Raw genomic sequence first — 24,862 nt, 5'->3', positions numbered from 1 at the left:
CCCACGTACGAGGCGGCCCCTTTCGACCTCTCGCTAAGTGATTCGGGGAGCCTCGATCGACCCGAACGCTTTGGCTAACGACCCCCTCGAAGCCTCTCTAACATAGGACCAAGTCGCACCCGCAGGGTCGACCGAACCTATTAAAAAAATATCGACATGTCAACTTGTCCAAGTGTACGGCGACCTTCGCTATAAGGCCGGCGTACACGTCCTACTTTTATACTCGTACTTGTGCCACCGAGCTTTGGCACCCCTTACTCTAATTGTTGTCGAGAACAACAACACCTTAGGTATAGCAACTTTGACAAGACCAATTACCTTTCCCTTACCATTGTACCAAAAGTGATGTTCTCATGATGTTGAGGACCAAGTTCTAAAGAGCTAAACATTTTCTTCTCACCGATCATGTGATTCGTACATCCGAAGTCCATGACCCACTCTCTTCCTCCGGATGCATATGCCTACGAAGAAAGTTAGGCTCGTTTAGGCACCCATGTCTTCATGGGTTCCTGCACGTTAGTAGAACTTGAAGAACACAAGGCATCACGGAAAAATGCAATGACAGATTTTGGCACCCAAATTTGAGGTTTTGCATGTTCTCCATGCATTATTGTTCCAGTGAAATTAGCTCTCACTTTATTATCCTTACCCATCTTCAGAATGTAAGAATCATTAATGTGGAATATCGGGTAAGCGCGTGAAGTATTAGGACGCGTTGAAGCATCCTTGCGAGGATTCAGATTTCCCATGAATGGAGGAACCTCAGTATACTTCCCTCTTCCCTGGACAAACTTTGTAGGGGGATCTTGCTCAGGGAGCCAAGCATCACCCTTAACATTGTACTTCCTCTCAAAACCGATACCATCCTTGCGTCAGCGAGTAATTAGAAGACTAAGAATCTGGTTCAAGGTTTCAGTCCCTTGGTGACACTTGAGGATACCAGCCTCAATCTGCTTCTTCAACTTAGCATTTTCTTCATCCAGTGAGAGATCACTAGGTGAAGGGTTAGTGACAGCAGTGCAAGATTCATCAATAATAGTAAAGCTAGAAGTAATATCAGGTGAATCAGGAAAATCAGTTTGAGTCACAGCATGTGAAGTAGTGATTTGAGGAATGTTGTTCAATGAAGAATTGCATTTAGAACATACTTCAGAGGAATCACCGTTTTGAGGTAAGTCGACTAGCTTAGCGTTGAGATCAAGATTCTTAGTTTTGAGGTCCTCATGAGAAATCTTAAGATTATCATGCTCGAGTTTGATCGAAACATAGTTAAGACTAATCTCAGCATGAGTTTTCTTCAGATCCTTATGAGCCTCTTCCATGGCCCGAAACTTAGACTTGAGTCTTTTGAGTTCATTAGCCATGTTAGTGTTCTTCTTGATCTAAGTGATAAGCAGGTCTTCTTGCTTCTCAACGATGAACTGAAGTCTTTCATATGTCATGGGTTCAGATTCTTCATTATCAGTTTAATCATTATCACTAGAATTTACTTCTTCACTAGGAGATGATACCTTAGAGGATTTTGCCATGAAGCATGATGGTGAGGTGCGATCGTCTCCGGAGGCATCTTCAGATGAATCTGCAGAGTCAAACAGTGAAGTCTTCTCTCTAGCAGATGTAATACCTATGGCCAATCCGGCGACGCCGTCTTCAGACTCAGAGTCAGATGATTCTTCACATGATGAAGAATCTGAGTTCCATTCACCAACGTGTGCTTTAGAGTAATACTTCCCCTTATTCTTGTCAACAGAGTCCTTTTTCCGATCCTTCTTCTTGTGACGGTCATGGCTCTTCTTGTGAGAGTGTTTCTTGAATCCTTTCTTCTCCTTGTCTTCATCAGCTTTCTCGGGGCATTCATGAATGAAGTGACCTTTCTTGCCACACTTGAAGCAAGCTCTCTTGGCCATATCAGATTTCTTCCGATGAGCAGATTTCCGGAACTTGGAGGAGCTTGATTCACCTTACTTCCAAACTTCTTATTGAACCTCTTTACAAATAGAGCAAGCTCGTCATTGGAGTTGGATTCTTCATCAGACGAAGATGAGTTTTCAGATTCTTCACTGGAGCTGACAATCTTCTTGGATGATTTCTTGGCCTTGAGTGCAATGTTGTTCTTCTTCGAACTGGATCCCAAACCATGGATCAACCTCTTTTCTTCATGGTCAAACTCATAGGACACAATTCTTCCAAGCACCCAGGTGAGAGTTAACTCCTTGAAGTCTGGCCTATGCTTGATCAACTCACAGACAGTGGTGTACTCCATGGGGAGAGCTCGAAGAAACCTTCTGTTTTGCATCAAGTCAGTGATATTGTGATCATCAAGAGTATTCAGTTCATTCACAATGGTGCTCATGCGGTTGTAGAGTGAAGAAACAGTCTCATTGGGCTCAAGCACAAGTCTGTCAAACGAACTGATGAGGCGAGTAACTCTAGAATCATTGACAGTGGTTGTCCCTTCATGGACTTCAGCAAGAAGATCCCAAATCTTCTTTGCATCAACAAGGTTACTGATTTTGTTGAACTCAGCATCACTGACAGTTGAGAAGATGATATCACAAGTTTTGGCATTTGCTTGATACTTCTTCAGAGAAATAGGATCATATCCAGAGATGGGTCCCTGAGGAACAACAAAGCCGTTTGTGACTGCTTCCCAAGCACAAGGGTCAGTAGATATGATGTGAGTCTTAATGCGATTTTTCCAAAAAGCATAATTGGTACTACTAAGAACAGGTAACTTCCCTTCCTTAGAAATACTTCTTTCTCAGGTAGTTAAACCAAAACAAGGAAGCCTTGCTCTGATACCAAGTGAAAGATCGAGTACGTCACAGAGAGGGGGTGAATGTGACCAGTTTTAATTCTTTCTTCGAAATATGAAGACTGAAGACAGACACAGTACTTCAACAACAGTGATTACACTTACAATTTTAGAGTAGCAGCGGAAAGAAGAAAGATGAACAACTTTATAGCAGCAGCAATGAAGACAAAACACAATGAATCAGTTATACTTCAACATAGAGTAAAAGTTGAGGAACGAAATCACCGGGACTGAAGACACAAGAATTTGTTTTCCGAAGTTCAGATTGTTGGCACAATCCGACGTCTCCGTTGAGGGGGCTGAGTCACACAAAACTCACGGACACACAAGTCCACCCAATCCTCCTGAGCTAAGACCTAAGTCTCGCCCAGTTACTCGTGGTAGATCTTGAGATCTCCAGACCTTCACAGACTGGTTTATGGCAAATCACAATCTTCGATTGTTCTTCAACGCTGACTCCTAGCCGTCTAGGTGATGCCAATAACTAAGAGTAACAAGCTTCAATTGCTCGGCTAGAGAGGGGATCCCATTCTTCACGCTTAGTTCAGCTCTAAGGGTTTTATCAGGTGTTCTTCAAAACAACTCACTAGGGATCACCACCGAACTCCTTCGGGGTGGGTCGTCTTATATAGCCTTGGCCACGGCTGATCTAGCCGTTGTGACCCGTTGGATAAAGTGATCCCTGAGACTCCAGCTCACATTTTATCACTTTGTCTCACAACGGTTAGATTAGGTGGTCAAGCACGAAAGCGACAGATTTTGAAACACATTTGAAATCAGAGTGAAGACTTCACGCGGAAGTTCCTGTGAAGCCTGAAGTGCTTCATTCTTCACTCCGACGAAAAACACACACACAGAAAATGGTTTTTGCCTAAGCTGAACATGAAGAATAGGTTTCACCTTGAAAGATCGAGTATGTCTTCAAAAGGGGGGGGGGGGGTGAATGGAAGATTATCAAATTTTACTTCAAGTTAAAACAGATTCTTCAAACATGATGAAACAGTGAAGACAAAAAGCAGTTCTTAGACTTAGCAAAGTTACAGCAGCGGAATATAGTGAAGAAAAACAGTAACTGAAGACAGTTCAGAACAGTTCAAACTGAAGCAAATAGTTAATGAAGACTGAAGATAAAGAGGTGAGGAAAGGTATCACGCGGACACAAAGACATGATGATTTGTTTCTCGAAGTTCAGATTGTTGGCACAATCCTACGTCTCCGTTGAGGGGGTTGAATCACACAAGATTCGCGGGCACACAAGTCCACCCAATCCTCCAGAGCTAAGACCAAAGTTTCGCCCAGTTACTCGTGATAGATCTTTCTTCACAGAGGCGATCTTCAGGCCTTCACAGACTGTTTGAGGCAAATCACACTTTGATTACTCTTCAACAACGCCTAACCGTCTAGGTGCTGCCAATCACCAAGAGTAATAAGTTCTTCAACGTTCGGCTAGGAGGGAGAAATCATTTTCTTTAGCTCAGCTTAGCTCTAAGATTTTTCTTCACAAAATCGTTTTCGAGATCTCCACCGAATGGTAGAGGGGGTCGGCCGCTTATATAGCCGGGCCGGAAAAACTAGCCGTTACCAACAGTTGGACCCACTGAAGAATTGAGACACCATCGGTCCCGAGACACCTACGGTCTCTGTCTTCCACCGAAGACATTTTTCTTCAAGTGCCAACGGTCATTGTAACGAATAGTTTGACTGGTCAGACCAAAAAGCAAACACCACATTTTTCAAACACTTTTGAATTCAAACTCATTTTGAAAACAAAGCAAGTCTTCAGTCTGAAGAAACTGATCCAGGAACATTCGAGCTCTTCTTCACACATGAAGACAGCGAATCTTGAAGCATCCTAGACTCAACTTTCTTCAGAACGAAGACACACCATTTTTATCCTAAGTTGAGCATGAGGAAAATTTATTCTTCACAACCAGCTTACTGCTTGGAACCCCTCTTAATAGTACGGCTTGTCCTATACTCAAAGTGAAGACAATTCTTCACAGAAATTCTACAAAACATCCTTAGCCTACCTGTAAGCATTGATGCGTCAAGCCTTCTTCCTATCTTCAATTTTGAGGGATCACCAACGCCAGTTGGAACTCTTCATTCATGGGACTAAGCATCTGAAATACTCAATTTGCACATTAGTCCCTTAACCAATTTGTCATGAATCATCAAAACCCATACGGGGGCATATGATTCGCTTTCACACCTGAACCAGCTCCCCAGTTCAAACCCCCCTTAATACTACGGCGTTTCTATACTCAAGTGAAGAAAAAGCTACAGAAAGACCTATGAAAAATGCTACGCTTCATGTTCTTCACTAAGCTCTCCATACTTCAAGCCAGTACCTGTACTTCAATTTTTAGGGGTCATCGATGCTGGTTAAACCAACTCTTCTGAGGAACTAAAACCTGAAACACTTCATGTAACTCATTAGTTCCTCAACCATGTTGTCATCATTCATCAAAATCCATACAGGGGCAAGGTTTCCCTTTCACACGGGCAGGATCTCTTACTCTCTCTCACTCGCCAGTAGACGCACACACGAAGAGGACACATGAGTTTTGCGCAACGTACAACCTGTGCTGCTTTTCAGTTTCTCTTCCTTTTATTCCTGCGAAGTACATGCGAAATTGACGCTAACAGACTAGGCCACTTCGATCCACTACTGGCGTGCCATCCCACGACCGGATCTCTGCGACCCCCAACTAACAAACGGAAAGGAGATAAAAGTGGATCACACCATTACATGGCATGTCCAGATGGTCCACATACGGACTGGTTATTCTCTACGCAAAACAGTAAAAGTAACAGCTAGAAACCGGGTAACAAACTCAACGAGATTGACTTCTACAAATTGCATCAGTGCTATTTCCTTTAATGACGAATTATAAAGTTGTTCTTAATTATCATTAAGAGTATTATTTTAGCATGATTACGGTTCTACACTAACACGAAGGTCATCTCAAATTTTTTTTCAAGTTCATGGAGAACAATGAGCTGGACGAACTAGGCCACTCGCCACATGACTGGCTATTCATCACCGTAGTCGTCTTTTGTGTGGCGGTCGTGGTCATAGTGATCTTATGCATGCTCGCACGACATTGCTGGTGGAAGAAGGTGGCCGGCGCGACAGTTCACCCCAACGGCGACGACGGATAGTAGGGTTTCACCTATTTTAAAGTGATTTTTAATGAGCTAATTAGTAACTATTAACTAAAATGAAATTTCTTAGGGGGGGGAGCCCCCCGGCGCCCCCCTTGGATCCGTCCCTGGTTGGACAAATTTTGTAGCCTAAAATTCCGTTTAGATCCCGGGCGACAGCTGATTAGTAACGACGGCGACGCGTGAAGCCGACGGAGACATGTTTAGTTCTAACACCTTTAATGACACATTTAATTTATGAAGGTTAATCACGAGATGACCCATAGGAGTTAAATGAAGATTTGAATGTTTGCATAGTTAATTGGAGTACTCCCTCCGTGTATAGATGCATTCAAATTTAGTCAAAGTTGAGACATATCCTTTGTTGGACAGGGACGGAGCCAGAGATTTGACATGAGGGGGGCGAGTTGGGATTGCGTAACTATTAACTAAAATGAAATTTCTTAGGGGGGGGGGGTGGCGGAGCCCCCCGGCGCCCCCCTTGGATCTGTCCCTGGTTGGACAGATTTTGGAGCCTAAAATTCCGTTTAGATCCCGGGCAACAGCGATCCCGTTATCTTTGCCGCGAATCGAAGCTCTCGATCCCCGCCGCGGGCCCCATCTGCGTGTATTTTCCATCCCTCCCAGTATTCATGACTGTATATCTGCCTTCATAGTTCCGACGGCCCATGGTTGCAGAGCTGGTCCAACCGGGGCCGATGTGTGCGCAGGAATCTGTCAGAAACGGTGCAAGTTGATGAGCGCCCCGTGTTTACTTTAGCCCATTTTTTATTGATTTATTTAACAAGCTTGACAAGACAAATACGTCAATCAAACAACCCACAGCCACCCAGCTAAACCTACTAACGTGATGAAAGGTGTGGCGATTATCGGGCCGTATGCCCTGACCGTGCACCACCGCCCAACATGAATATTCAGAGGCCACAAAGGCAGAACCGATCAAGCTAATCCCAGTGTGTGCCGCATGCGCACACTTTGGAGTCAGCTGCCACCGTCTTTCACCAACCCATCTTTAGGACAAAGAAAAACACATTGTGTTTGTTAGGCCTGACAACGACGACACAAACCAGTGTCAGACCAGCAAAAGCCCCGTCGCTGACCAAGATGTCCTCACCCGCAGATCAAGAGTTCCCCCAACGGCGCCCCCGAGGGGGGAAACGTCGCCGCTAGCGCTCCCGCCACCGAGTCCGAGGGCTTTGAGTTTTCACCCGGGAACAAAGGCGGGGTGATGCGGGAGTATCTCGACAACGCCTCTTAACACCCTCAATCCGAGCAGTGAACATGTTTCCCTCAGACTGGTGGCCACTGATCTTGGACTTAAGGTGCTTGCAAGATTCTTTCAGTGCAATCTTGTCATGTTCCAATCCTGCAACCTCTATAGTAGCAGCTGACAAAGGTCTCCCCAAATGAGCATTTTTCTCCAACGTTCCCTCTAGCTGCATCAGATTCTCAACATGCAACGCTTGCACACCATCATGGTTCTTGATGGTCTCCTTTAGCTGAGCATTTATGTCCCTCATCTCTTGAGCATGTGCAAGTGCTTGGACCTTGGAGCAACTCCACATTGAAATTAAGCACTTAGAGAAATGCCACAGCCACACGGCTTCTTGTCGCAGGGTGCGAGGACGAGCGCGCAGTCAGCTGTGTCACCTTGCCCCACACTCGAGCCATGGCCGAACCAGTAAAAAAATATCCTCTTCCTTTCCCCACGCAGCCACGCATTTCCCCACGGCCTATTCTCTCTGATAGCGCCGCCGGCCGTAGGGCTCGGCCCGCCTCTCCCTCTCCTGCTCCTACCCAACCTGATGCGTCCCCCAATTTTTGTCCAGGCGCCTAAGCGGACGGGTTCCCCCAACGTGTGGTTGGCGTCGGTGGATCCTGGAGGTGCGGAAAGGCCACGCGAGGCGCTTCCTGGACGGCGTACTCCACCACGTGGATGTTGCCGGCGGCTCCTGGAAGCGCGGAGAGGCCGAGCGAGGTGCTTCATTGACGGCTTCCTCCACCACTTGGGTGGAGCCGGTGATCCCGGAGGCGCTTCCTCGGCGGCTTCTTCTACCACGTGGGCAGCAACGGTGGATCTCGGAGGCGCGCAGAGGCCCCGTGAGACAATTCCTCGAGAGCAAAATGCACCCGAGGTCCCTATTTTTTCGCGAAGGTGTCAAGTAGGTACCTAATCTTTGAAAATGCATGTTTAGGTACTCATTATTTGTTAAGTGGTTCATCACAGGTCTCTCACCTGTATGCACAGCTGCGGCTGCATGACGTGGCTGCCACATAGCCTTTGGGCCCACACGTCAGGCGACGACGTGCCGTTGCAATCTTACAGCCCCCCCCCCCACCACCACCACCACCACCTATTCTCCTCTGATTTCATGGCCCTCTCTCCTTCTCCTCACCTAACTGGCGTTCGATGAGGCGGCGCGCTAGCGGCGGAGGGGGCTGTAAGATTGCAACGCCACGTCGTCGCTTGGCGTGTGGGCCCAAAACCTAGGTAGCAGCCACGTCATGCGGCCGGAGCTGTACATACATGCGAGGGACCTGAGATGAATCACTTAACAAACAATGAGGACCTAAACGTGCATTTTCAAAAATTAGGAACCTACTTGACACCTTTGCGAAAGAATAGGAACCTTGGGTGCATTTTACTTCCTCGACGGCTTGGGGACTGGGGAGAAACGCTGTGCAGGGTTGTAGACTGCGGGTTGATTATGTATAAACGGAAGGGATAAAATGCAAACTTAGACTGACGAACGACGAAGAAGAAAACACTCCTCCTTTTATTACTACTAGACATAGACATGATGGTGCGTTCCGCCGCGCCGTTGAATGAAGTCGTATTATTATTTGGTTGTCAAAAAAGAAAAGTTGTACCATTATTTCATCCAAATAGTAACAAAATAAATTACTAAGAGATAACTACATCTACCATCATCTTGTATAACTAAGACTTTTTTTTCTTTTCTTCTAGAATACACAGAAGCTAGTGTATCATCTATTAGAAAAAAAGACTGAGACTGATATTCTAAAAAAAACACTAAGAATGACTAAAGAAAAATGTACTTTCTCAAAATGGGCCTAAAAATAAAAGAACTCGTCATTAGGCACTGAGATAATTTGAACCAGATATAACAAATCAGAGGGGGAAATGGAAATCTAGTGTGTTTCGTGAATCTTAAAAACTTGCTAGTCAGAAGATGACAAGCAGACAGTCTCCCCTGCTCTCTCTTTACACCCATTTATTCTTCCAGCTTTAACTATGCCATGCATTAGCTTCACTTGGCTATCACTTGGGCCTCAATATTTGCTTTCTCTGCAACACAATATCGACGGCAATAACAAACTCAAAGTCGATGCATCACAAAAGATACAGCCGAACAATAAGCTATGCAAAACTTCACCCTAAAGTCATCATACTCAATCGTACAGAATGGATTCATGTCGGTCAAAATCCAAATATAGTACCCCTAGTACTCACAACCACATGAAATTATTTTATCAACTGAGTTTACCATATGGACATAGTGAATAGTTAAAAAAAACTATTTTCTTGAGCGGAAGCTCCCATAAAAGTATTTTTGGCGAATGCTTCCACTAAACAAAGGTTCCCACGACAATAAAAGTAGTTCATACATTTTATTCATCTAAGATGCGACAGAGATAACTTCAAGAGAATTTATGTAACAACAAAGTTGATGAAGATGCAACCAATACAAATTCTGGAATGGGAAACGGATGCTCATTTTGAATTTAGGATCTCAACCTTGACATGTGGACAAAGTACGTACCAGAGCAAGCATATTGACAAAGAAACCTAGAAGTACCCACAACGGACACATTAACCTGATTTCACGAAAGAGTTAACAGTAAATATTGATCTCATTTCATTAAAGTGTAGCTAAATAAGAGTTTCTTAGCACACGATAGCTAGAACTAAAAATGATTAGCACGTTGTAATGTGCGAGCTTGTATAGACTGCAGTTTACACGGGCTGTTTACTTGCCTTAAATCAAGTAGGTTATATTGAAAAAAGCTAACCGATCTTCAATCATACATAAAGATCAAATGCTACTGCCACATCAGTAGATTATTACGTGATGCACACATCCATAACAACCGAATAAACTTGCATGCATAACATCTTTACCTTACAACTATTAGGAGGAATATCAAAAGAATGACTGACCGTGTCGTCCTCCTTCCTAGCTTGCCCTTCCTGGCGGCGGCGGCCGGCATATACAGAGAAACCGCATAGGAGAAGAACACGTGGCTGAAGCCCCAGCAATCGTAGGTAAAGATGACCACTGTTGCTGCAATGATTTACCTAGGCCCCACCTCGACGCCTCCCCATTTTGTTCACAGTCCTCCGGCTCCTAGACAATCTGGACCTCTTGTACTCGATAGGTCTCAGGTTAGGAATCTACAGTTTAGCACATGAAACTTCGATGAGAATGTGATATGCCTAGGGAAAAAAGCATAAACTTCTTATTAACATGAACATATTTAATTCTACACAGCTGCATATCAAGTTTCACTATAATGAATTTTCATAAGAATGAAATACACCAGGAAACAAGGCTTAAACTTCTGATCCACATGAACTTTTCATCTAGCAAGCTGTACATCATGCTTCTACTAATTGGTAGGGTAAATCGTGTCCCTGTGTCCTTGTTAGCCGATTATAACGTCAACACATACACTTGAAATCTTTCCTAGATATAAGTCCACCAATATGGATATTGTCGAAATCCCAATTTAGGGTTTTCTGAGATCAGTTGTCCCAAAAGTTGTGTTTTTGTGAAACTATTACAAACAATCGTGGTTCTGTGAGACGACTGCCCTTTGAAATTTAATCATAATGAAATCTTGCGCACCCGCGGGCTGCGGCCACCGGGCGCGTGCGGCTGGCCGGGCGGGAGTCGGACATCAAAGCTCGGGAAGCTGGAGGCCGGCCGGTGTAGCGCAGATGCTTCCACGGTCTGCGGCTCGGAGGTAATTCGCCTGATTTATTTCTTTGTTGAACTTGAAGGTACAGTTCGAAATTTGGGGTGCAGGCAAGCGCGTCCTTTTTATGTCGCACTTCTTTATTTCCTCATTTATGGGTTTCCCCCATAATGTAGCCCTAATTTAGAGTAGTGTTTATTTTACAAATTTGATTAAAGTTGACAAATTTTAACTTAAAAGATAAAACAATAACAATGTACTGTCTGTATAACATTTCAATTAGAAACGGGAGAGTAAAATGAGATCTTTTCTTTTGACGAAACAGTCGCATCGGACTATTTAATTGACAATAGGGGATTGAGAGAATCAACCCAACAGTTTACACAAAAATACAGAAAAAGGAACAAGAATAGCGAGAAATTTAGATTACAAGCAGCGTATGATTAAGAGATGCGATCGCGTCACTCTGTACAGTTCCCTCTTTCTTCTACTCTCTCCGTTCCTAAATACTTGTCATGGTTTTAGTGAGAGAGTACAATTCAGTAATGATACTCCGTATTTGTGAAGTGCATTTCTAAACAAAGAAAACGACAGGTCGGAATGAACTGAAGTCGCTGCCAATCCGAGGTGCGGCCCGGTTCGTGACTCTTGATTTCTTTGTCTATCCTTCGTCCCGCCGGACCTCCCACTAGACCGCGCCGCTGCGACTACCATGAGAAATTTGACAAATGCCACGCCTTTCTTTGTACCTTGCTTCAAACACATTCCTTTCTTTTTGTTAGACAAAATGGCACGCATTTCCTTCACAAAATAGCATTTTTTTTTTTGCCCATTTTCCCTGACATGGTCTCCCATGTCATTTTTTTTCTGGACCACATTGTCCCTGCCTCTTCATGTTGATCGATGGATTCAGAAGCTGGTGCGGCTTGAGACTCCTACGGCTTAACGGGAAACGAACGAGACAAAGGAGGAAGAAGAAAGATCGCCGCTGAACGTGGTTGCCGCCGCCGCTTCTGCAGGAGTAATGATCTCCGCCGTCGCCGCACTGATCACCGCAGCCTCCACAGGAGATCGCACTGGTGCCGTCGCGGCCGCACGCGCCAGACGAGGCCGCCGCGAGGCCGCCTCCGGAGCGAGTTTTGACCGAGCCTATGCATAATCTCTTCCTCTCTGACTTGATTCTATGTTGCCTCGCTGCGCTCTTCCTCTCTGAAACGTGATCCGTTCTTTTTTCCGGTAGCTTGATTACACAGTTGGCCTGCAGCCAGCGGCAGATGGATCTAAATAATTAGCTCTGTGATCCGAAGTTCAAGCTCCTGATGGATTAGAAGTTCTGTCTGCTCCTGATGGGTTCATATTTTCATGTACGTATACGTGCGTGATTTTTATTATTTTCTCTGTTTCATAAAGATTGGCACGAATTTAAAATAAAACTAATTCGAAACCATGACAATTTTTATAGATCAGAGAAAGTAACTTTAAAGTGGCTCCGACGGCGGGGCGCGGAGGGGATCGGGTGCACGCTCGGAGGGCTCAGGCTGGCACCCGATGGCCGGCACGGTCCGACAAGCGGCGGTCCCTCTTCTTCTTCCTCCTCTGTCTCGTTCGTTTCTAGTTAAGCCGGACGAGTCCGCAGCCAGACTGTGAAATCCAGCCGATCAACAGTAAGATGCAGGTGCTGTGTGATAAAAAAAAGACATGTGGGTCCATGTTGAGAAAATGGGCTAAAAAGTAAAAATACTATTTTGTCAAGAAGGAAAAGTGTGCTATTTTTTGTCTAACAAGAAGAAAGACGTGCGTCTGAGAAGAAAGGCATGCCCATTTTGTCAAATTTTTCGACTGCGATGCATATATGGCTTTCGCGTTACAGCTTCCCGCGGCAATGTCTAGCCGCCTCTAGAATCTAGATCACCTCCGCGCCGTTCACTCCCGAACGCGCAGCGGGCCAGCGGCAATCAGGCAATGGCGGCTCCCGCTCTCCCCGTCGCGCCGCCCGTTCCCGCGCACGCGCCGCTCGTCCTCGCCACCCGCCGGAGGTCGCCGCCGTCGGCCTCCGATCCGCCGCGGCGCCCTAGGGCAGGCCCGCTGGTACGCGCGACGTCGGTCGCGGCGGCGGAGAGTGGGTGGGCGCCGGGCAGCTGGAGGTCGCGGCCGGTACGGCAGATCCCGGAGTACCCGGACGCGGCGGCGCTGGAGGAGGCGGAGCGCGTGCTGGCGTCGTTCCCGCCGCTGGTGTTCGCGGGGGAGGCACGGATGCTGGAGGAGCGGCTCGGGGATGCCGCCGTGGGTCGCGCCTTCCTCCTGCAGGGCGGCGACTGCGCCGAGAGCTTCAAGGAGTTCGGCGCCAACAACATCCGCGACACCTTCCGCCTCATGCTCCAGATGGCCGTCGTCCTCACCTTCGGTGGCCAGATGCCCACCATCAAGGTCCGACTCCCTGATCGCTGATTGATCATTCGTTTCTTCTTCTCTATGAGGAAATAACGACCCAATTAACGAGGGTTATTGGTATATGCCAAATGTACCATGCCTAGATCTTTTTGGCCATGACCAAAATAAAAAATTTGTTTAGATGGTAGCTAATATTTTGGTTGGTCTATTTCCTTTCGCTAACTGTAATTCATTTTCTTTTCAAAGTTGGCCAACTCGTTGGCAAGCAAGGGCTTGTCCAATATTTTGGCTATACATTTTTTTGGGGTAGGGACGTAGGGCAAGCTTGGGCTCAAAGCAAACATTCTGACCAGTGAATTGTACTGATGTATTACTGTAATGGAGATTTGGTTACTGTACCCCCAATGCATAGTTTGGACATTGCGGCATCAGAATTTTCAGATGGCTAAGTCTTCTGCTGTATCTAAAGCACTTGTTCTCAATATGATCATGGCATGCTCAACTGGGGTTCAGGTTTTCATCATCCCAAACTCAATTGTGGTTAAGGATTCAATAAATAGACATTGCAGAGGCAACATTGTCAAGCACTAAGATTGCCATGTTGTGGATAATTGTTTCATGAATTGGTTTAACTCACCTGTAAATCAGGATTGACAATTTTTCATATGTATGCTATTTAATCATGTTTATCTATAGATTAAGAAAACTAGGATCAGCATCACTAGTCTTCCTATTGAAACATTCTTGAAACAAGATTCAGCCTCTTAACCCATTCTCCTTTCACGATTGGCAGAGAAAGCATCAACATAGCATCCTTTTTTTTTAAACGAGATCAACATGCCATCTTTGCATATCACATCCCTCCTGTTTTACGAAACCATTTCTGGCTTTATATATTTCAGGTTGGGAGGATGGCTGGCCAATTTGCAAAGCCAAGATCAAACCCAGTTGAGACTATAGATGGAGTGACACTTCCTTCCTATCAAGGGGATATCATCAATAACGATGCTTTTGACGAGAAATCGCGCGCACCAGATCCTCAAAGGTTGATCAGAGCCTACAGCCAGTCTGCGAGCACCCTGAATCTTTTGAGAGGATTTGCCCATGGAGGATATGCCGATCTTCAGAGAGTCACCCAGTGGAACCTTGACTTCTTGAGGCACAGCTTGCAGGGAGAAAGGTGCTCAATTTGCTACCCAATCTTATCAATTGACTATACCCTTCCCAAATAGTTATGCAAAACTCTTTGAAACACTGCAAAGATCAGTTGAATTGTAAAATGCCATCAAATGTATCATCGGCACATGGCTCATGTGGTCATGCTCCCATTTTTCATCCTCATGTTAGATATTTCTCCTATTCACATATATTTTCAATGGTGCTGAGTTATTTTCCCCTGTCACTTGATATATTCATGATGCCACTGTAAATCATACCTAGTGGTATCCATTCTCTAGTAAGCTGGATAATACCTCATTGTGTTTTTCACTGAGCAGGTATGTGGAGCTTGCCCAGAGGGTTCAAGACGCCATTGGGTTCATGTTTGCTGCTGGTCTGCCTCGTCAGCACCCCATGATGACCACAGCTGAATTCTGGACATCTCATGAGTGTCTTCACTTGCCATACGAGCAGGCACTGACCAGGGAGGACTCCATTTCTGGCCTCTACTATGACTGCTCTGCCCACATGCTCTGGGTTGGAGAGAGGACTAGGCAGCTGGATGGTGCTCATGTTGAATTCCTCCGTGGCATTTCCAATCCTCTTGGTGTAAAGGTAAAAAAAAAGAGAACATCATTGCTTAATAGTCATAGCTCCTGCAATCCTGTGGCCTTCACCCCTCAGGCTTAAACAGAACACTTCTTTGTTTAAAATTAGAGTTTGATTATATTTATGGCTGATGGAATGAAAACATCGTTTTTCTACACTATGAAGTACATATATTAGTTTAAAAAATTCTCTAGTCATAATAACTTTGTCTATGTTATATAGGTGAGTGATAAGCTTGAGCCATCAGAGCTTGTGGAACTGTGTGAAATTTTGAATCCTCACAACAAGCCTGGTAGGCTGACACTTATCACAAGAATGGGGGCTGAGAACATGCGTGTCAAGCTCCCCCATATGATCAGAGCAGTGCGCCAAGCTGGGATAATTGTCACCTGGGTCAGCGATCCCATGCACGGGAACACCATCAGTGCACCGTGCGGGCTCAAGACAAGATCATTTGACGCAATCAGGGTAAGTGTTGTAACTTTTTGCATGATTTGGCACTAAACTACCGACTTAATATCATTGTTTGGTACCATTTGTTTCAATGACAATGTCATTGAGACATTCAATGGCAATTTTCAAACTTGGCAACTTTGGGGTGGCATGGTTCAGAATTTTCACTGTTTCTTTATGGCTATGCAGGCTGAGCTTAGGGCTTTCTTTGATGTTCATGAGCAAGAGGGGAGCTACCCCGGAGGAGTTCACCTGGAGATGACAGGGCAGAACGTTACAGAGTGCATTGGTGGATCAAATACGGTGACCTTCGATGATCTCAGCTCCCGATATCGCACGCACTGCGACCCTAGGCTGAATGCGTCACAGTCGCTCGAGCTGGCCTTCGCCATTGCTGAGAGGCTAAGGAATAAGAGAGACAGGACATGGAATAGCTTGATATCTAGAGTAGAAGCTTAAGATATCAAGCTTATGTTTCGTCCCTGCAAAAATTATCTGCAGCCGATAGAGTAATAGATTTTCCAACCTATAACCTTATTCGGGTAATATAGGCACCATCTGATTTTGGAAATACCGAGGAAGATTTCTCAAAATAATTAAATACCATGTACTACTATTCTTTATTTCTTGAAATACCCACTGTGCTTGGTTAAATTTCTTTTTCCACCATCTTCCTTTGGTGGGAATAGTGTGAAAGAAGAGGCTACTAAATCCCTGGAAATCTATAATACATCCGCCCCTGGTATTTGGTTATGGAAAAAGAAATATGTGTGCTGCAACCGCGTCAAAAAGAAAAATACTGACCCGTTCCAAAATGCAGGATGTATAACTTTTGCCGACCGTCAATTTTCTAAAGGTTGAGCGATCGTATAACAAAAAATATATATGCTAGATCAAACTTCGGAAAGTTCGATAGCAAACAAAATTTATGTCCTATATTTTGAAATGGATAAACCATGTCTGATTCCTCGAGAATCGGTTATGGCTACATAGATAGGTTAATGGTCCGGCAGGGCAACATGCTTTTGATGCTACCAGGTATTAGCTTCAAACAGACAAAAAGCAAGAATATGGATAACCAAATTTCCACGTGAAAAGACAATGGATGCACGGCAACGAACTTAGTCCATACTGAGCAGAAGAAGAATTCCGTATGTACAAAGGTATAGAAACCCATCCATCTATAATTTTTTGCATCTGATTTTACAGATAGTGTTGCCGATGGTACATACAATTGTCTATCTGTAAGCTGTCAAAAAATTTATACTAAAAAATATAGACAGCAGGCTATATGTTGTCTTAAATTTTTTAGACAGCTGTCTAAAAAATTTATACTAAAAAATATAGACAATGGTAAATAATCTGTCTATATGTTGTCTATTAGATTATCTGTCACTCTTTTTTCAATCTCTTTCCTCCACCTCAGCGAAAGTGTCACTTATAGACACCTAAATCAGCGCCATTGTACATGCTGCATGTACGCTAGTCTAGACAGCACTTGTCTGCACTACACAGCCACATCGTTTATAGATAGCATTACCGACTCATGCTACAATGGCCTGTTGTTTTCAGTTGTCTGCATATATCACGCTGTGCTGAAAGAGTGCTCTCTTGCGTTACCAGACACCATCCGTACAATGGGTGAAAAGCCATCGTTAGGCAGCGAATTTCAAGGGAATCGTCTGTCTGCTGAATTAAGGACGACATGTTTATCTCTCCTCCTTCCCGGTCATCCAACTCACTAAATATCCTAAGTGCCATCTCTTCCAGACAGCTTACGTAGGACTACTATACATGCCCTTACACACACAAAATACAAATTCCTAGACTTGAGGAGTTGAATTACATATCAATCCCTTGCACACACACAAATGCAACAGCCTAAACGGGGCCTGAGTAGAAGAACCCATACCGAGGAAACCTGGTCTCACACAAAAATTTCAGATCAAATTAAGACAAGCTCATTGTCAGGGTTTTTCGCACAGCTTTTCTTAAATAAACCGTGTATTGTATCCGTTTTCCGGCCCGGTTTTCCTTATAAACGGGGTCAATTCTTTCTTCTAATCGAATCGCAGGGATCGACCGTTTTATCTTAAAAAATCAAATTAAGACAAACAAAAAGAGTCCCCAAAAAACTGAGAAGAGTGAAAGACATAATTACAATTTTTCCTTCCATTGGGAAAAAAAACCCGAGATACACGTCGATGGAGACTGAGAATTGAAAGAAAATGTTGCATACACGTGACGGTAATGTCATGTTGACATGTTGCATCACAACATTACCGTTACGTCTAGGATTTTGTATTTTGTGTGTGTAAGGGATTGATATGTTGCATCACGACTGGGCCGATGCAAAACTAGCTCCATCAAGTTAGTGATCCACCGCGCACGGCGTAAGTACGTGACGTGTAAGCTGATGAAAATTGCTTCCACCATTCCTCTTCTAAATGTATAATCTAGCTAGTCGGCGTACGTACGTATTGTTTCGAACGCCACCCCCTATATGAATTATTTCTGGCTCGACGGGCAGTACTACTCGTATTTTTATTTTTTTTAGGAATCAACGGGGGGAAGTCTTACTACTCGTACTATTTATACATGCCAATCAGTTCCTCACTTTACACTCCCATCATAAACTCGATCGATCAGCTAGCTATCGTTCGGACGATCTGTCTTCGGCGTTCCCAAACCTTCAGCCGATTAGTTCAGGCAGCTATCATACACGACAAAGATATGGCTTCTCTTCTGTCAAGCCCGCCGTTGCTAATTTGTCTCCTACTGGCGGCCACCGTGGCAACGGCCATGACCACGACCCCGCAGCTGGATGCCACTGTCGGCGGCGGCGGAGGAGAGAACCCGACGGCGGGGTTCGTGAAGGTGGACCTCACCGCCGGCAGCTTTAAGGTGCAGAGCCCCTACAATGTGCCGGAGAGCCAGCGGTATAGCTACCGTAACGACGTCCGACAGTTCTGGGTGCTCGACACCGACAAGCCCTTCAACACTGTCACCCACACCAACCCACGCACCGAAATCATGATCGAGGTAATAATACCAATTATTTTACGCCTAGTTTGAATTGTGCATTTCTATATGATCCGATTCGAGATTTTACAACAAGTTTCCATCAATTACCAAAGCAAAAAAAAGTGAATGTATATATAACATGGATATTATGTTTGAAGGGCCACGACTACTCAAAAGGGGTGTGGCAATTCGAGGGCTATGGTTACGTCCCTTCCGGCACGTCGGGTGCGTCGGTGATGCAAATACACTGCGAGGAAGGCGCGGCGCACGCGACGGTCCTGATGTTGCACGTCTACGATGGCGTGCTCCGGTTCTACGACGGGCAGGTTGTGGAGAAGGACATCTACGACCGGTGGTTCCGGCTCAACGTCGTGCATGACACCGACAGGTCTACCGTCACCGTCTACGTTGACGGGCAGCGAAGATACGCCACCGGTGTGATACCCAGCCGCTCGTACTACTTCAAGTTCGGGGTCTACATGCAGCACCATGATTGGTCACCGTGCATGGAGTCGCGCTGGACTAACGTTACCATCTACACGAAGCCTTAGTTGCCTTAATGTTTGTGTACATATATACATCCATGGGCGCATATCGTATACATATTCTTCTTCTTTTTTTGCTATGACACCACATACATATTTGTACGGCCACATTGTAAATTTATTTATGTAATGTAATTATACCGAGAGCCATGTAGAAATTGTTATGCCACGATTATTATTTTATTATAGAACTATCTATACACAAGTTGCCTCCCATTGACTTCTGCAAGCCTTTGAATCAACAACAAACCATCATCATTTCGACTACCTTATGCGGAGGATGACTTATTGCATATTAAAATCTTTGTTTTTGTAAAAACTAAACACTTCAAAGACTTCAATTCTAGGCTTAATAGTGTGCACTCCATGTATATTATTTCCAATTTGTGCTTTAACATTGAAAGGGGATGGGAAATTTTCTAGATGTTAGCTTAATATGTGTTCGATGGGCTCATGTTATGTCGAATTTACAAATATAGGGTTCTCGGAGTACACTGTTATTTTTACTAAACAACACAACGTGCTATTTGTTGCAAAGATGGTCGAAGCAAATTCGGCTAGAGAAAAAAAACCGAAGTCACTAAATCATGGAACAATATCAGAATCCGAGACTAGCGCGCCCAGGCCCGAAGAGTCAACCCTACCCCACAACAGAGATTCGGCTTTGATTACTGAAGATCAGCTGGGGAGAATGATCTTCATATTTTGAAAAGGAAAATGTTGGGGAATTTTCTATTTACCAGATACACTTTTGCTGAAGTTTGGATGCACAAAAGAAAATTTGTGCAACTTATCTTTATAATACATTTGCCAGTGGTATTTGGTTATGAAAAAGGAATATGTGCGCGGCAAGTGTGGCAAAAATATGTCCATTTGATTCAGTTGATTTTTTCTAAATAGAAAAAGAAACACATCTGAAACACTTATATGACGATTTCTGTGTAGTTGAGTTTTTTTCCTTAAAAGACACACATCTGAAACTACAACGCTTAGAGCATTTTCAACGGATTCCTAAAATTTGGCTCCTTGAAATTAGTTTTAGAGACAGGAGAGATATTTTTTTTCAAAAAAATGTGCTTTCTCTAGCAGATTCTCCAAAACTGGTTTCCTACATTTGTTTCTACATCACACTGACACAGAGGTCCCAAGATGTCAGGAACTTGAGGTAGTTTCCTCGTGAAGATATATTGCACTTGGAAATTTGTTGAGGTGACTTAAGATTTTTTTTTTCTTGAATCTAGTAAAATAGGGCCCAAGATGCAGGTGCTGAAAAACACGAGTATTTTTCTCTGCGGGAAGTTTCCATGGTTCAGGAGGCCACTGATTCTGCCAGGTTTACCGTGACGCTTCAGTCCTTTGGCAACAAATCTCCGGTGCGCCATGATACAGGAGATGACTTTCTATAGATCCACCGTTGTGCATCCGATATAGGCAAGACCCCAAATGACTGGGGCTCTTACCAGTTACTTAGTCTTGTTGTTGTTCGAACTAACTACGACAACTTCCTTCTTCCCCAGGAATCAGGATTGACCCTCTGTTCTGAATTATCCTGCGTTCAGTTGGCCTAGTGGAATTTATACCATTGCTTTAGTTGTCACTGTGTTTTAAGACAGGATTGTTGGTGAAGTCATGTACTCGTACTCTGCTTGCTCATCAGAGTTCTAAGCCATTCGAAGCAAAAACTTGTAGTGAAGTATTCGGTTTAGAAGACAGGGATCTCGCAGGAAGCAGTTCAGAGCCTCTCTGATTTGCAGAAATTCCACGGGAAACAGTTCAACGCCTCTCTGATTTGCAGAAATTTCACCGGAGACAGTTCAATCCTGTCAGGAAACAGTTCCTGACTTGCTTTCCAAGCACGGTTCGTGAGACACACCAGTGCCTATTTCACTTGGCCTTGCACTGTTAACCCTCTGCTGCATTATGTGTTTCTTCTCTTGTGGCCCATTTTTGGCAACAAGTTTCCATCATATGCTTTATGCCGTAAATAAGTACAAGCCTCGCCTTCATTCTGATCATAGGCATCCTCCTGAGCCAAATCTGCATCTGAATCACACACAGATGCCTCATAGTCATACTTGAGAACATTGCCAAAAAATTTATGATACATGAAGAGACTTCCTTGTGAAAGTTGATCGGGCACTTTCAAGATGCCAAAGTCACTCCAGCCTCTCAGGAGTAGGTGGTGCTTCAGACTTCAGTAAATACAGAAGAATCAGACGCCTGACTGTTATATTCAAGAAATCGAACTGCGTAATCTTGAATTTGCCCTATATTGTTAGATTGTTCCCTTTCCATGGATTCATTGCCCTGTTACTTATCAGCTTTGGACCTTTGGTTCCGGTAGGCGCTGTCTCTCTCGGCATATCTGAAGTCATATTTCTGAACCGCTGTCCCGGTTGTGGTTAGTACTTAGTAGAGCCTCATGACACCCTTTGCAAGACTTCTAATGACAGTTTTCTGCTTTCTATAAATGCTTTCTTGGTCAAACTTGGGCAGACCATCAGAAGCTTCATGCTTTACTGTGCAGCGACCTTCATGAATGGTTTGAATATCGTTCAACTCCATTTCCATATATGTTCATCAGAAGCTGCATTAGGCTCATTCTCACCCTTTGGTCCTTCGCGGTTTAAACTTGGACCGTATAACAACACCAAGATCATCTTGTTTTTCCTTGATTGCAGCTTTTGCATCTTAGGTTTCGTTCAGAAGCTATAGCAGAAATCACAGTAGATGCAACAGAAGTAACATTAGCACTGTCCTTACATGGCTTTGAGCTGTTGCGTCCAACATATGCCTGACTCTTCACTCCAAGGCGTGACAGACCAGAATCTTCAGCTCTTTTCTGCATTGTCATGGCCATCAGAGGACTGCCTGAGTTCAGCTGCATTGGTTCCTGGATCCTCTCTTTACAAATTTTCTCCTTTATAACTCCGTTGGTATCTCCACCAAAAAGCATAAAGTTGTCCGCTGTGTTGGTCTGCCGCTACTCTCGACTGAATCTCCATGAGTTGATGTAGCAAACGCAAAAGGCTTCACTTATCCAATTTTGTTCAGCTATTTGATCCGCGAGAGAAGTGCCTGATTCTACGATCTACATTTCCAAAATTAAAATCCAACGGGTTGCCTCCTTTCTCTAGAAATTCCAACTGTCATCCGTTCTTCACGAACATCATGCTCCTGCCTGAGCTTCTTCAGTGACCACAGTGCATGGTGAAGATTTGGTACTGACACTAACAGCATCTTACAAAAGTCGAAGAAATTTCACTTGAAACATACCCGTGAATCAAAGAGACCATCAGGATTGAAGGGGCAATTCGAAGGCTAGTTCATGGACAATGAGCAATGGTTGCATCATTCTTCATTGACACAGACACAGAGTACACCATCCACCATCAAACAACTCATATAAGAACAACAGCAGTAGAAGAAACCATGACTAGATGATGGTATTTTGAACAAGCTAAGCTGCATTTCTTTTCCCACCATAAACATCAACTCAAACACAACAGGAACACTCACTGATTACAACTTAACACTCCTAATCCTCCCACAGCCATATCCTACACACCTACATTCTTTGTCCTTAAATTAATGATCCAAACCACAAGAAGAGTAAAAACATCACAAGTCATCAACTGACTAACAGGAGTTGCAGTTAATTAATAAACATACAAGCCAGCAGTAGACAACTAAACATCAACAGTTCAACACATAGTTGAGATGAGCACCGGAGCTCTAGGCACACATCAATCTTCCTCCATGGCAGCAGCCGTAGCAAAGGCGGCCAGCTTGGACTTCTTGTGGTGCGGCTGCTGCTGCTTGCCGAGGAAGGCCTCGACGAAGAGCTGCTGTGCGTCGAGCAGCGTCTGGGTGCGCTTCATCTCTGAATCCATCCTCTCCTTCTCCATCTGTAGCGACATCTCCAGCCTGCGTTCCTCCATCCTCAGAAATCCTTCCCCAACGGCCCTCAGTGCCGACGCCACCTCCGCCATGGCCTCCGCCTCAGGGTCCTCATCGCCCCTGTCTGCCCTGGCCTCACGTGGCGCACCCACCGGCTTCGTGCGCGACCCCTTGGGGATCGTAAACCGCAGGCCGCTCCCGCCTCCGCCGTTGGAGATGAGGCCGTGCAGGCTCCTGCTCCGGCCAGCCTCCTCGGACGAGGGCGAGGACATGGGTGAAGAAGGAGACGCGGGGGTGCCGCCGCCGGCCCTGGGCTTGATCTTGATGATGGGGTTGGGGCTGGGATCGGGCGCGCCCCCGCCAGCGAGGTCGTGGAGGAGCGGGAAGAAGGGCCACTTGGGCCCCTTGGACCTCCCCGCGGAACGGGACCGCTCGGCGCGGTACCGCTTGCGGAGCTTCTCGATCTTGTGGCGGCACTGCACGCCGGACTTGTATGTGGCCGTGGGGAAGTGGCCGCAGCGGGCGGTCACGGCGCCGGCGACCTCGTCCCAGTCGGCGGCCCGCAGGTTCCCCTTCCGCAGCGCCTCCCACTTGTCGCGGTAGGCCTCGATGAGCGCCAGGGTCTCCTCGTGCGTCCAGCAGGGAGGGGGCAGGCGGCGGCCGGACCCGACCCCGACGGCGGACCCGGAGAGCCCCATGCCGCCGGACGAGGAGGCCGCCGCCGCGGCGGCGGCCGCCGCCGCCGCGATGTTGGGCGCGGCCAGCGGGGGCAGCTCCGGGGAGGAGACGGCGTCAGGCTTGGGCGACGAGGACGACGACATGAGGGTGGTCTACGGCGGCGGCGGCTAGGGTTTGGTTGTGGGTGAAGAAAGGGGAACGGAGGAGGAGGAGGTGGTGGTGGTGGGGGAAGCGGTCATATATGGAGGCGCGGTGCGGTGCGGTGGAGGTGGGCCGCTGGCGTTGGCGTGGGGTGGGCCGCGCGGTGAAAGGAACGACCGGCTGCCGCGGCAGCCGCGTGTGGGCGTGGCGGTGGTTTTGCCTTGTCCCGTCTCGTCGCGTGGCGGGGTTAATGGCACGGGCACGGGCAAGGAAGGGCACCGCACCGTGCGGCGCCGCGTCGTGCGGCCCGTGGTGGGCACTGGGCACCGCCCACCGCTTCCCCATCCGCGCCGTGGCCGCGCGCCGTGTTGTTGTAACCTCCCCTCTGTCCGGACTTTCTCAGAGTCGTCCCCGACTCCCCGCTCAATTTTCTTTTCTTTCACTTTTTTTTTCCTTCGCTTTCCTTTGCCCTCGGCGGAGGCTGCGCCGGTTTCCATCTTTTTTATTAATCGGGGGAGCGCCGTACCGATCCCATCGTGGTTTGTGGGTGGTTTGTTGTTGGTGCGGGCTGCCACGCCTACCCACGAGCGTGCGCGTGCCGTGCCGTGCGCGGTGGTTGGCCCGCCCCGCGCGGCGATGACAGTGAGAGCGCCGGAGCCCGGAACACAATTTGATTCACGTCAAAATTAACGAGAGGAAAAAGATCTAGAAACATTTTTTATACTATTTTCTCCGTTCCTAAATACTTGTCGCTGGTATTTCATATGCTATCCGTCTCATTTTGATTCAAACGAGTGAAGGAAAGGAATAGCAAAGATATTTTTTCCATTCATCCCACTTTTATAAGGAAATCGTAGGAGCTATCAATCCAGTTTGTTTGTACGAGAGAATTTTTAGCAGCATAACAAAGTTATACTTCTACTTATGATTTTGGTTTGATCTTCTTATTAGGATCTTTGTGTTTTTCCTATTAGAGAGATTCAAACAAAGTCTTGAGAATTTCTATGATTACCAATCATCTCAATTGCACGCGTGTTTG

The 24,862-nt window shown here is 45.8% G+C and overlaps 3 protein-coding genes and 1 long non-coding RNA gene across 4 annotated transcripts; 3 read left to right on the top strand and 1 right to left on the bottom strand.

The window, feature by feature from the left end:
- Positions 1-7,354: 7,354 nt before the first annotated feature.
- Positions 7,355-8,849, top strand: LOC112271814. Its single transcript, XR_002965272.1, has 2 exons — positions 7,355-7,664; positions 7,813-8,849. It is a non-coding gene; the product is annotated as an uncharacterized LOC112271814 (long non-coding RNA).
- Positions 8,850-12,726: 3,877 nt separating this feature from the next.
- On the top strand, positions 12,727-16,199 carry LOC100826259 (phospho-2-dehydro-3-deoxyheptonate aldolase 2, chloroplastic). The gene is made up of 5 exons (XM_003574300.4): positions 12,727-13,351; positions 14,218-14,495; positions 14,812-15,088; positions 15,305-15,550; positions 15,725-16,199. Exons 1-5 carry the CDS (start codon positions 12,887-12,889, stop codon positions 15,992-15,994), a joined length of 1,536 nt encoding a protein of 511 aa, XP_003574348.1. The 5' UTR covers positions 12,727-12,886; the 3' UTR covers positions 15,995-16,199.
- Positions 16,200-18,163: 1,964 nt separating this feature from the next.
- On the top strand, positions 18,164-19,254 carry LOC100837892 (citrate-binding protein). The gene is made up of 2 exons (XM_003572049.2): positions 18,164-18,577; positions 18,718-19,254. The coding sequence occupies exons 1-2, from the start codon at positions 18,269-18,271 to the stop codon at positions 19,108-19,110; spliced, it is 702 nt and encodes a 233-aa protein (XP_003572097.2). The 5' UTR covers positions 18,164-18,268; the 3' UTR covers positions 19,111-19,254.
- A 3,271-nt stretch (positions 19,255-22,525) lies between these two features.
- On the bottom strand, positions 22,526-24,238 carry LOC100825946 (trihelix transcription factor ASIL2). The gene has a single exon (XM_003574299.4). It carries the CDS (start codon positions 23,823-23,825, stop codon positions 22,851-22,853), a length of 975 nt encoding a protein of 324 aa, XP_003574347.1. The 5' UTR covers positions 23,826-24,238; the 3' UTR covers positions 22,526-22,850.
- Positions 24,239-24,862: the final 624 nt, after the last annotated feature.

Source organism: Brachypodium distachyon, chromosome 3 (genome assembly GCF_000005505.3).
Source record: "Brachypodium distachyon strain Bd21 chromosome 3, Brachypodium_distachyon_v3.0, whole genome shotgun sequence".
In the NCBI taxonomy this organism is placed as follows: domain Eukaryota; kingdom Viridiplantae; phylum Streptophyta; class Magnoliopsida; order Poales; family Poaceae; genus Brachypodium; species Brachypodium distachyon.
This window is presented reverse-complemented; position numbering and strand designations above follow the sequence as displayed.

Coding starts and splice junctions, on each gene's coding strand:
- LOC100825946 (XM_003574299.4), bottom strand. CDS start 23,825: ATGTCGTCGTCCTCGTCGCCCAAGCCTGACGCCGTCTCCTCCCCGGAG.
- LOC100826259 (XM_003574300.4), top strand. CDS start 12,887: ATGGCGGCTCCCGCTCTCCCCGTCGCGCCGCCCGTTCCCGCGCACGCG. Junction 15,089..15,304: donor CCAATCCTCTTGGTGTAAAG/GTAAAAAAAAAG, acceptor TATGTTATATAG/GTGAGTGATAAGCTTGAGCC. Junction 15,551..15,724: donor GATCATTTGACGCAATCAGG/GTAAGTGTTGTA, acceptor ATGGCTATGCAG/GCTGAGCTTAGGGCTTTCTT.
- LOC100837892 (XM_003572049.2), top strand. CDS start 18,269: ATGGCTTCTCTTCTGTCAAGCCCGCCGTTGCTAATTTGTCTCCTACTG. Junction 18,578..18,717: donor GCACCGAAATCATGATCGAG/GTAATAATACCA, acceptor TTATGTTTGAAG/GGCCACGACTACTCAAAAGG.